The 11,796-nt window shown below is 31.0% G+C and overlaps 2 protein-coding genes across 3 annotated transcripts; both read right to left on the bottom strand.

Moving 5' to 3' along the window:
- Window positions 1-374: 374 nt before the first annotated feature.
- Window positions 375-5,026, bottom strand: LOC112422587 (uncharacterized). 2 transcript variants are annotated; one of them, XM_024785774.2, is made up of 2 exons: window positions 4,611-4,984; window positions 375-788 (listed from the first exon to the last, which is right to left on the bottom strand). In XM_024785774.2, the coding sequence occupies exons 1-2, from the start codon at window positions 4,710-4,712 to the stop codon at window positions 576-578; spliced, it is 315 nt and encodes a 104-aa protein (XP_024641542.1). In that variant the 5' UTR covers window positions 4,713-4,984; the 3' UTR covers window positions 375-575. The 2 variants fall into 2 exon arrangements, 1 of the variants encoding a protein (XP_024641542.1); XR_003013038.2 differs by lacking the exon at window positions 375-788 and adding an exon at window positions 3,543-3,954 and having other exon boundaries at window positions 4,611-5,026.
- Window positions 5,027-6,115: 1,089 nt separating this feature from the next.
- LOC25495999 (triacylglycerol lipase 2) lies at window positions 6,116-9,388 on the bottom strand. Its single transcript, XM_039826914.1, has 9 exons — window positions 9,209-9,388; window positions 8,993-9,100; window positions 8,083-8,163; window positions 7,630-7,740; window positions 7,389-7,532; window positions 7,268-7,305; window positions 7,101-7,180; window positions 6,796-6,891; window positions 6,116-6,529 (listed from the first exon to the last, which is right to left on the bottom strand). Exons 1-9 carry the CDS (start codon window positions 9,386-9,388, stop codon window positions 6,213-6,215), a joined length of 1,155 nt encoding a protein of 384 aa, XP_039682848.1. The 3' UTR covers window positions 6,116-6,212.
- Between the last annotated feature and the right edge of the window lie 2,408 nt (window positions 9,389-11,796).

Below are 11,796 nucleotides of genomic sequence, written 5' to 3'. Positions count from 1 at the left end.
TCTCCTGTCTCTACCGAGACTATTCTTGTACTATTTTAACTTCTTGCAGCACATGCTTGCACCTTTTCAGATATTTTTCATTTATCCTGAATATTCTCCTAATCGGAGCTAATTCTTCAATCTCATAAGCCCCATTGGAGAACACCTGCACCACTTCGAGTGGCCCTTCCCATCGAGGTGACCATGACTTTGTCTTTTTTTCCATAGGTAACAACACTTTCCAAACCAAATCTCCGACGTTAAAAGATATTGTCTTAGGTTACTTAGAGAGCAGGACGGGTTTGAATGAAAAGACACTGTTTCTCGACAGGTTTGAGTTTGCAAGTAAAAAGCTTAAAATAAAGCAAGATAAAAGTAATTTTACGCACGTAAACTCATGGAAAAGGTAGAATGCAATGCATTAAAATAAAAGGGGTGGTCTACAAATCAGTTTACATACATTCTGTATAACTCGTTTCCCTAGACGCCGGTAGTTTGAGTGTTGTAGAATTCTTTATATGATTTGCGACCCACTTTTCGGCTTGGAAACTACTATTTATACTAAATAACTAGATAGAGAGTCACTAAGCCCATGATCAACACTTCCTCCATCTTGGACAACTATTTGTCCCACATTTTCTACTAAAAGGAAACTGCCTCATTGCTTGATATCGTGTTTTCCCGCTCTTTTGCTTGTCTTCGACGCGAGAGTGCTCTTTCAGCCTTACTTCGTCGAAACTCCAATTATGCGCCTTAGGTTTAAAGCTTCGTCGAGATTCTCCAATTGAAATGAGAAAGCTCTTCGATTCCTGCAAAGCAAAAGGTCAAACAAATGTCGACCATATTAAATGATTCTGTTAAATTTACAGGCTAACCGTATTATCTCCTTCTAATATTTGAAAAACGAATCCATCAATTGATAATCAGTCTAATGGGCTTTAAATAAGTTGACTCATCACAATTAATGATAAATGGAGATTCATATCAAATATATTTTTCCAATATTCTTTCACGATTTATCTCAATGAGTTGTATTGGCTTTGGGCCTGGGAGTATGCTCATCTTCAAGGTCTCAGGTTCGATTCTCTCTGGTGCCAATTTGAGGGGGTTAGTTTAGCTTCTTCAATTTTTTTTTTTTTAATTTTTTATCTTGGTGCGTTATATTGGAGCAATTGTGATATACACAACACATCCAAAATCAACTTAGATGAGAAATATTAGGTTGTTAACCTAAAACCAATGATATATATGTTGGCTTGATGTAAATCAATATCTCAATATACAAGATTATTTATTCCCAAAATAAAGTATATAAGACATGGTCTCATAACCAAACTAGAGTTTATAAGGTATGGTCTGATAAGTATTAATTATACAATTAACTTTAGATGTCTAAAGAATGGATCTTCAAGTCCATTTTTACAAGCATATGCTACCGGTTGTTCAATATCAATTGACAATGATACTTATCAAACGCTTTCTGAAAAGTTTAGAAAATAAACTCTTCTTCAATATATATCTATATTTTTTTTTTAACTAATTTCTGCATCATAATAGATCCAGGATAACCCAACCGGTATTGCTAACGATTTGTAAACTTCTAGTTTGCAATAATATGTGCTTCGATTGCACTAATAATAATATAATATGTAAACTTCAAGTTTACAATAATACATGCTTCCATTGCACTAATATAAGTGTAGTATAAATCAAAGATAAAAATATTTTTATTTACAGCACTTATTTTCTCCAGAGTATATCTCGTAATATAGAAATATTTAACCTTTTTTTTTCTTTAATATGATATCAATTTAGAATGATATCCTTGAAACGTAATAAATTTCTATGAGACATAGAGGAATATAATGCATTCTCAATATGTAACTCTATTCCGAATGCAACATTATACTACTCTTCTGGAGCCTTTAATAATTTTGATTTTTAGTGTCACAAATACTACTAAATTAGTTTCTTGTATAACCAAGTATATTATTTTCTTTTCTAATTGTATCCACAGGACACATTTAGATAGAAAATTACCACTCACAGATAAAAGGACATTAGTGAAAGAGTTGACACATTTAAATACTGATATTTTTTTTTATGCACTCTATTTTAGGAATTAAAAACTCGAGTTCTCGATTCAAGGGATCAAATAGTATATTAACCTTTAAAAGTAATAAGGATTTATCGAAGTTCATCCATACCAAAATCTATTAAGATATATTAGTGTTGCAGAATCAACATGAAAAGCGCAAAAATCACTCAATGATATATGGTGTCTTTTTCTGCAAACACTTAAATGTAACTTATAGCAAAAGCGTGAATTATATATATGGACTCATGGATAAAATACATGAAACTGTACAATAAGAAATTACACTAATGTATAAAGTAATTAATAAAAAATTCATACGGACAACGCTTCGATGATTAAATATTTACCCCTTTTTTAAAGAAAAACTTTCATAAGCTCTTTGAAAGTGATTATAATATAAAAAAATTAATTCCAAATATTTTCATGATATAAAAGGAACAAATTATGTGGAGCACCAATTATAAAAATCGAATATGCAAAGACGTGACATAGATGACAATATCTCTAATTTATGTCTTGTGAGAACTCATTAGTAGTAAATTTCATAATTATCATATAATTCATAATTTATCATCTTAACATATATCACATGGATGATCATTTCGACTATATCAATTCTTGATATTATTTTCTCCAGGAATGATAAACAGGCACACAAAAACAAACACAAATACGACACCGTATACGGTATTTTACTGTTCATTAATACCTTTTCTTTTTTCTTCCTTTCTCACTCACCCTCTTCCTCTTTCTCTGTTACTCTCTCATCTTCCCGTTCTTTGTCACTCGCCGGCGACCTCTCTCTCACCGTCGTCGTTCTCCGGCGGCGTGAAGGAGATAACCGTCTATGTTGTCATTGAAGGAATCACCATGGGAGAAGGACCAGGGTCCGAGTCCGACCCGAATAAAGGAGTACCATTGAACTTCGATCCTAATTGCTCCGGCGGTGTGAAAGTGGTTCAAGAGTACAGATCTGAAGGGCAGTGATTATTTGGCTGAAAAGCGGTCGACATGGATGTAGGTGGGTATAGTGAAAACGGGAAGAAGAAGTTATAGGCAGTGGTCGGAGTTAACACGCGAAGAAGAAGGGTGAGGAAGAAGTTCGGTGATGGTGGAAGAAGAAGAAAGGGGTCATAGAGAACAAGGAAGAGGAGGAGGATGGGATGGAATGACAAAACTGTCCCTATCTTTTAAAATCTAAAATTACTTAATTGCCCATGGTATCTAGTATTTGTCCAAAAAGCTGTGTTTACTTATCATTTCTGTATTTTCTCAATTTCGCTACTTCAGGAGCATATTCAAGGGGCAATATTTTTATTTTACAATCTTTCATGAATGATTGATGGTAAAATATAAGTTCTTCTAGAACTATATCTTAAATCTTCGTAAACAATGATAAAAAAAAAAAAAAATTATTCTTTGAGCAATCATTCAGGGATGCTTTAATATTAAATTTTGGTTCTTCAAGAACTATATCTCAGATATTTATAAACAATGATCAAGAAAAATTTGTGTTTAGGTGATCCTTCAAGGATTCTTTAATATTAAAAGAAAATCAGTTCTTCAGGAACTATATTACACGTGATCTACATAATGATCAAGAAAAATTGATAATGAATATTACTTAACCTTTAATTAATCCTTTGAAACGATTTTAATTGATATTTTCTTATTTGAATGACTTTCACCAACAACACCAAAAAAAAGATGATTTAATCTAAGAGAGTTTTTCTTGATAATCTTTAAACAATGATAAAGATAAATTATTTTTGTTCGTTTCTAATCCTTCAGAGATGTTTGTTTGTTTCTAATCCCTTATGGATGCTTCAATGCAAATTCTTTTGTAATCCTTCAGGGATGCTTCAATGCAATTTCTTCTAAAATTTGACAAGAATAACGAAAGAAATATATGGTAACCATACAAGTCATAGAAATTTCTCAACAAAAATTATATGCAAAAATACAAATGTAGATCAATCAAGTTAACCATAATTATGAAGAAAAAAAATTGGTTAAACAAATACAATCAAGTTAAACTTGAAAAATACTTTCACATATACTCCCTCCGTCCCTATATCTAAGAACCCATTTGATTTTATTTTTGTCCTTAAATGTAAACTTCTTTTCAAATAACTAGATGCTTTTTATTATTTTTTTTCTTAAACATACCCCTAATTAATACTACTATTTTGTCTTGAAATGTGAAAAGTCAAATTTAATACACATGCAAACAAAGGACAATTTTGTAATATTAACACAAAAAACAGACACATTAATTATACTAACAACTTTTCTTAAGAAATGTGAAAAAGACAATTAAGGGACGGATGGAGTATGATTCAAGACTAAATAAAAAATTATGATAAAATAATTTCACACAATAAGATCTACCGAGAAACTTTGATCTACTTTTGGTCATCAATCTAATTTACTTCCCTAATATTTTCCATCATCCTTTGTAGACAATCATTTGTTAACTTCGTAATCAGGTTTAATATTAGGATTATAATGCAAAGTAGGGTTAAGGTATTACCTTGTAGCATGCAAAGGAGAGAAGTGCCATGCCACAAAATATTGTGGGGTCCACTGAAAATTGTAAGGTCAATGTCACTTGAAATGGAAATGGGGATGCCATGGATCCAATACTAGAATTGCATAACCTCGTTGACTTGTAATCCCATCGGTGAAATCCTTGCTCCCCTTTTACCAAATTGCAATAAACTAAAATGGTTAGAGCATCGTGCTGATAAAATATTATAAATAAATTAAAAACACAAGACTAAATAAGAAGAAGAAGATGATAATGAAAGCCTTATATTATTCTCTTCACAAATATGTTTTTTACATGGTAATGTAAGTCCTATTTATAGGATACAAAAGTTGTAATTTACAATTACATGAAGAGCTATGAAATAAAATATCAATAAGAATAAAAATAAATAAAGTCATTTAGTCATAACAATTCAGAGATATAGGTCTAAGACAATGAACATCCACATCATATTTTCATTTATTCATAACAACTATAGAAAATTGAACATAATTTGAGATAATTGCGTGAACAAGTCTTTTTCAAAGAGAGAAGGAAATACACGTCTTTTATAAAAGGAAATAAAAGGAAATCAGCATTGCTTAATACAGGGAGAAAAACACACCGAAAGCTTCACGAAATTAAGAAAAGGGAATCGATAGATGCCAAACTGTATCAAGAAAATTTTAAAATAGTGTATTTCCTAACATCTTTCCTTAATTATATACTATTACCTTGCTTGATTTTCGAGAAATAACAAATTCAATTGACTGAGACCTTTTCATGATCAATTCTTGATAAAAATTCTCTATATAAATAGCAATCAATCGATTAAAATGTCCGTGTTTTTTTTTTTTTGGGAATAAATAAAAAAGTTTGTATATAGAAAAAGAATAATTATTTTTACTTTTGACATTAATAATAATTGTAATTTATAAGGTGACGGGAATTTTAATTAAAAGTTTTGTCTATACATAAGTATACGGAGTCAATTTTGATGGCTTAAGTTGTCCTTTCCTTAATATATTATGGAAATTTCTAACTCTTCTTAGTCTACCATGACACATCATGCATTATAAGGACTTTATTGTTTTTATAAGGACTTTATTGGCTTAAGTTGCTATTATGATTTTTTTTCTTCTTCAAGTAGTCTAGTTGCTAGAGCTCACACAATTTAATTGTGAAGAAGTGGAGTGTCCGAGATTCGAACCCCAACTCCTGCATATAATATGCAATATTCCTATCAACTGAGCTATGCTCATAGAGAATGCTATTATGAAAATTTCTAACTCTTCTTAATTTCTAACTACCCAGTTGATAGCTTTTATTTATTTATTTATTTTTGTTCTACAAATTTGGAAAAATAAATCAATCAAAAGCAAAAAAATATTGTAATTGCTACTATACTTTGGAAAATGGTTGATATCATATGGAATGAAACACACACACATGGAGAGTGAAACATTATATACATTTTGTTATTGCTACTATTCTCTGGAAGTTTTGCATTTTCCTTTTATTTTTAGTGTGGATAGAAATATAACACACAAACATTATATATATGTGTGTGCACCATTATTTGAAGCATAATAATGCCATTAAATATCACTGAGCATTGAAAAAATCTACCATGGGATCATAAACGTCTTGTTTAGTTTTGACACCCAAAGTAAAATCAGTATGAGCATAATTTTCCAATACCACTTTCACAAGCTTGTTAGCATCGTGATTTTTGAACTCGAAATTGAGCAAATCGTTTACATCTTCTTCATCAGATAGCATATCTAACTTTCCAATTCCAAGAAAAAGAGGCAAATCATTTGGAATTTGAGAAAGGTCATAATCTGGAGGTAATAGTTGACCATAGTGTTGCCAATTAAAAATACCATAATCATACTTTGCTATTGTTCCTTTTCTGATCACTACAATAATTCCATAATGCCAAAAAATTCTATTAGTCCTAATCCAAAATGTATAAAAATCTAATTATATTGAGATTTAATTTCAATGCACTAAAACATTTAAAAACTTTTTCATCTTACTAGTTTCTAAAATAATTTTACAAAATATGATTGGATGAATATGAGAAATAGTTGTATGCGCAATAAAGTAAGTTAATTTTTTTTTTTTTTTTTTTTATAGGAACAACAACAAGCAAAATATTTGTTGATTCTTATAGTAGACGTACTCTGAGAAAAATGGATCAAATTCTTTGTTGATGTTGCTTGTGGTTCATGTTCGAGATAGTATTGCTCCCTAGATGTATTTAAACAATAATTCGGACCTAAAAAAAATTAAAGTTAATTAAGGTTTAGCAAAATAATGAAGTCAATAAAAGAAAAGGAATCCCAAAGTAAAATCAATAATTGCGGTAATGAAATTTGTTGATACATAAAACTTGAGGAAATTTCTATTACTTTTTATGTATTTTTTGTAAAAATACACAAAAGTTAAGTAAAATTCCCTCATCATAACAATATCTAATTAAAATACCTGTGAAATATGACATTAGAATTGCGCGGTCTAGGTGTAGCCTCTCACAGATGAGATTCAAAAACCATGATCCAGGACCCCTGCGCATTAATAAAAAAAAGGTTAATTAAGTAAATGATTTCTATGAATATTAAAAATTATGTAACCAACGTAATTTATTCTCTTACGAAGTAGGAAGGAATTTTATGCCTAACCAACGTAAATCCTGCAAAATTAAAAAGTAAAATATTTTCATAATATTATTCAATAAATATATATTTAGCTAAATATAGTTTGTGTCTCACATACATCAGCTAAAAGAAGTTCAGCAGCAAGTTTTGTTGCCACTGAAGTAATGTGTCTCATATGAGCAATTGGACTTAACAATGCAGCTGATCTTGTGATATTAAGAAGTTTTCCTTGAGAAAAAGCAACAAAAGCTATTAAAGATCCCTAAAAAAAATTAAAATCATTGATCGTTAAATATACATACACAAATTATGATTGTAAACATGGATAAATAAATAATAATCGATTAGGGTTAACTCACTTGTGAATGACCTACATAATGTATTTTTTGACTGGTATGATCGTAAACATATTGCATTGAAGCAGGAAGATCATTGCTAGCTAATTCATCCCATGACCAATCCCAGTAACCCTATAGAAAATTATTAATAAATCAATAATCAATTAGAGTTTCTATTAAACTATGAAATTCTTAAAGCTAAAATATACAACAATAAGGATTCTATGTACTCGGAACATCGGTAGACGATCTGTAAAATCTACAATCAAGATTCAAACTCGATTTTTTACATATAAAATTAAAATCTAATTTTTTTTATTGTCCAATCTTGATCAAAAATTCACCGATATTTCAAATTTAAATGTGGGGAATCTCCAATGGTAAAGAACTCAAATTTATCATTGAATATAACACAACCAAGTCATTAGGAGTTAGTGATATGTGCGAGCTATATTTTGACCCACGACCACTGACAAGCCACACATCAAAACCACTATCTGCTAAAATAAATGGCAATGATTCATCGGGTGAGTTCAACAGCCATATTACACCATCCTGAAAACACACATCACAAGTAACAGTTACATTTAAAATATATAAAAAATTATACCATAAAGATAGCGACTTTTAATTAGTTTCTAGTATTGTTTTAGTAAGTATATTTCATTTGTAACATTTAACTGTGATTATGTGCATCGTTCTCAAATTATTATATCCAACTTTGTTTTTGTTTTTATTATAATAAAAAATTTCAATGGATTGGCGTTGTTACAGTCGTGCCTCATAACGTCCAAAGGCATTTTCATCAGTTTAGTTTTTTATGCGGTGTCTCTAAGACGAAACAATCTATTCTTCAGGTGATTTGGTTTGCGACTATGTGGGAGATTTGGAAGGAAAGGAATAATAGAATTTTTAATGCAAATGTTAGCTCTATTATGCATGTAGTGGACATGATTAAGTTGTTAACTTTTCAGTGGTTGAAGGTGAAGTTTGTCACTCTTCCCTTTAACTATCATGGTTGGTGGCTTAGTCCATTTACTTTACTAGGAATAGGCTAACGGTTGTTTGGTGCTAAGCTGTTTTGTGGTGCTTGCTCTTGTTTTTCTTGTAAAGTTCGTACTTTGTATCTTTTCTAAGGTTATTATTCCTTTGCACACCTTGTGCTAGGAAGGTCTTTGTTGTGTTTATATATCTCATTTTAGTTTCTTAAAAAAAAAAAAAAAAAAACACAGTTAATTATTTAGATAGAAAAAAAAATACAGTATAGTAATGAATAAAAAGAGTAAATATGTAAAATAATCGTTCTCTTTCATTTATTCATCAAGTCAATTGTGAGACGAGTGTATAATTTATATTAATTTGTATCAGCATCAACAAAACTTACAGAAAAGAGACCATGATGTATTAGCACAGGTGGCTTGTTTGCTTTCTCACCGGACCGCCCTGCCGGCAATCTCTGGATGCTCAGGATGAAGCCATCCGATGTTGTAGCCTGAGTTAGCAAAAATAATATTAGTGTTAACTAAATCTTTGATATATTAACCATTTATATATGTGTTGTTTTCTTCATCACTAATATTTATCAAATGTCATGTGGAACCTTATGTTCTTCACATGTGTAACCTTGTGTCTCTATCATACTCTTGCAGACACCATCATCATTGTTAACTAGAGACGATGGTGAAAATTCAATGCTAGTGTTAAGTGTTTTTCTTCCTTGTACTATTGTAATGCAAAGCAAGACAATTGATAAAAGATTAACTACTTTGCTGCTGGCCATATTGACAATGTAGTTAATTATGCTTATGCTCATCCATAGGAACAGTTTTTATAGGCTAAAACAAATTAAGTTGTAGACAAAATTGCACTTAATTAATGTGATAATTAATGATTGTGTTCACGCTAAGAAATTTATGATCGATAAGAAAACATTAGCATTACCATAGCATTCGAAACATTGGCAATCATAGACAAATTACTATGTTAATGTGATTTTGGCAATTTAGGTTGACGTAACTCGTATGCTATATTACTAGTTGGAGTTTGTTCTTGAAGTGTTGATTTGTGATTTATAAATGAATCTGTTATCATTAATTTGTCGAGTTTGATACATTACGCTAACCGAGAGTTATTATAGATAATTTTGCACGTACGTTAACCAAGGTAAAAAAAAAAAATGAAGTGTTCGCTGCCCCTCAACTCTATGAAACCTTAGAAAGCTTCATGACCCAATGGCTTTCATTGCATTTTCTTCAAGCAATATTGACACGTTGTTAGTGATGATATATTTCATATGGTTCATTCAGCATTTCAAACAGGTTATTTTTAGCCGGACATCTCAAACAATCATTGCACTCATTCCAAAAATTGATCCTCCTAGTACATACAAAGATTTTAGACCCATCAGTCTCTGCAACATAATCTACAAAATTATCACAAAAGTTTTGGTGCATCGTCTCAGACCTATTCTTACTAATATTATTGGTTCCTATCAAAGCAGTTTTCTGCCTGGTAGTGGTACTTCTGATAACTCAATTGTTTTGCACGAAATCATCCACTTCATGATAAGATCTAAAAGGAAGAAGGGTTATGTCGCTTTCAAGCTTGACTTGGAGAAAGCTTTTGACAACGTCAATTGGGATTTTCTTAGTTCTTTCCTCCATGATTTTGGTTTCCCCGACATCACCATTATGCTCATCATGCATTGACTCCATATCCAGCTACTATATTTTATGGAACGGAAACAAAATGCCTTCCTTCAAGCCTACCCATGGCCTTAGACAAGGTGACTCATTGTCCCTTTATCTCGTCATCCTTTGTATGAAAAGCTCTTTGTTGCTATCAATAATGTTGTCCTCCAAGGGAGTTGGGATCCGATCCATATCACAAATGGATTGCCTCAGATGTCTCACCTCCTGTTCGTAGATAATGCCCTCCTTTTCTGAAACCCTAATTTTGTGTCTATAAAAGTCAGAAGCAACCAGAGATTAAAGTGTGATTTTGGAGACCTAAATAGAGCATAGACAACACCAGGAAGCTGAAGAACACACTGTGGATCTCACCCAACTCATAGTTGGTTCTGATTTATGTATGTTCTATTATTTCTATGTATTTGGTTGTTTAGTTATGAGTAGCTAAACTCTTAAATTGATTAAGCCATGTGATGAATCTTTGTGATCTGTGAGCATGTAATTTGTTAAGAACTCTCTTTGACATCAATGAAAACCTATTCTTTATTCAAAATTATTTGTGCCTAAACTTTTAATCATGAAATAGTAATTCTGTTTAATTCAACATAGGAACCTAGAGATGGGAAATTGAAGATTATGACTTATGAATTAATGTTCTCACCATGCTTCCGCGGTTATTCAATCGGTTTTAGAGATTAAAATGTTATAATTTGAGAAAGGGTTTTGAATCAAGAGATTGATCAAAACCACTTACTTACATATGTATGGAATGAAAAACACACACATGGAGAACGAAACTTGATCACATATATAGCATTCCTCTTCCTATTTACATTCTTTCAATTCAGGTAAAATAAATAAATCACTATAGCTGTTACTATAGTGACAAACCTCAGAGTGCAAAAGTCAAGAGAGCAGAAGAGATACCGATAACGGCAGAGAGAATAACTTGTGAGATTTCGATGGTATGAAATTAAGGTTGGATTTGTCAATTAATAGGTTTTGGATAAATAAGTCAAAGACTTGGTTGCCAAGTCTTGGTCCAATTTTCCTTAAAAAAAAAGTCTTGGTCCAATTTTTGTTTTGACTAAAGTAAACTTAACTTATTTCATTTATCAAAGACTTGGTCGTCATGTCTTTGTCCAGTTTATAAGACACGGTGTAATTTTAGCTAACAAATGAGCAACATTGTTGGCTTGCCGTCAAATAAAGTTAACTTAAAGTGAATGCTACTTGACAAAAGGTTAGAGAGAGAGAGAGTTTCCCAACTTAAGGATTTTCTTATCTTGAACGACGATCAACCACCACATTTTAAACATATGATATGTATGTATTTTATCCACCTTGATTTATGTTTTTTTTTTTTTTTTTTTTTTTTTTTTTTTTTTTTTACTTTTAAAAAGTATTGGTATTTTATCTGATCGTCATTTTTAAAATACTTTAGAAAGAAAGCTCACTTTGATTTTTATTAAAAGACGATTATGAGTGAAAGATCTTA

Source organism: Medicago truncatula, chromosome 6, assembly GCF_003473485.1.
Source record: "Medicago truncatula cultivar Jemalong A17 chromosome 6, MtrunA17r5.0-ANR, whole genome shotgun sequence".
NCBI lineage: Eukaryota > Viridiplantae > Streptophyta > Magnoliopsida > Fabales > Fabaceae > Medicago > Medicago truncatula.
This window is presented reverse-complemented; position numbering and strand designations above follow the sequence as displayed.

Excerpts from the sequence above, each read along its gene's own strand:
- LOC112422587 (XM_024785774.2), bottom strand. The coding sequence starts at position 4,712 with ATGGCATCCCCATTTCCATTTCAAGTGACATTGACCTTACAATTTTCA. Across the intron at positions 789-4,610 it reads TCTCCTTTGCATGCTACAAG|GAATCGAAGAGCTTTCTCAT; the intron begins GTAATACCTTAA and ends TTTGCTTTGCAG.
- LOC25495999 (XM_039826914.1), bottom strand. The coding sequence starts at position 9,388 with ATGGCCAGCAGCAAAGTAGTTAATCTTTTATCAATTGTCTTGCTTTGC. Across the intron at positions 8,164-8,992 it reads TACATCATGGTCTCTTTTCT|GATGGTGTAATATGGCTGTT; the intron begins GTAAGTTTTGTT and ends GTGTGTTTTCAG. Across the intron at positions 7,306-7,388 it reads CTGAACTTCTTTTAGCTGAT|GATTTACGTTGGTTAGGCAT; the intron begins GTATGTGAGACA and ends TTAATTTTGCAG.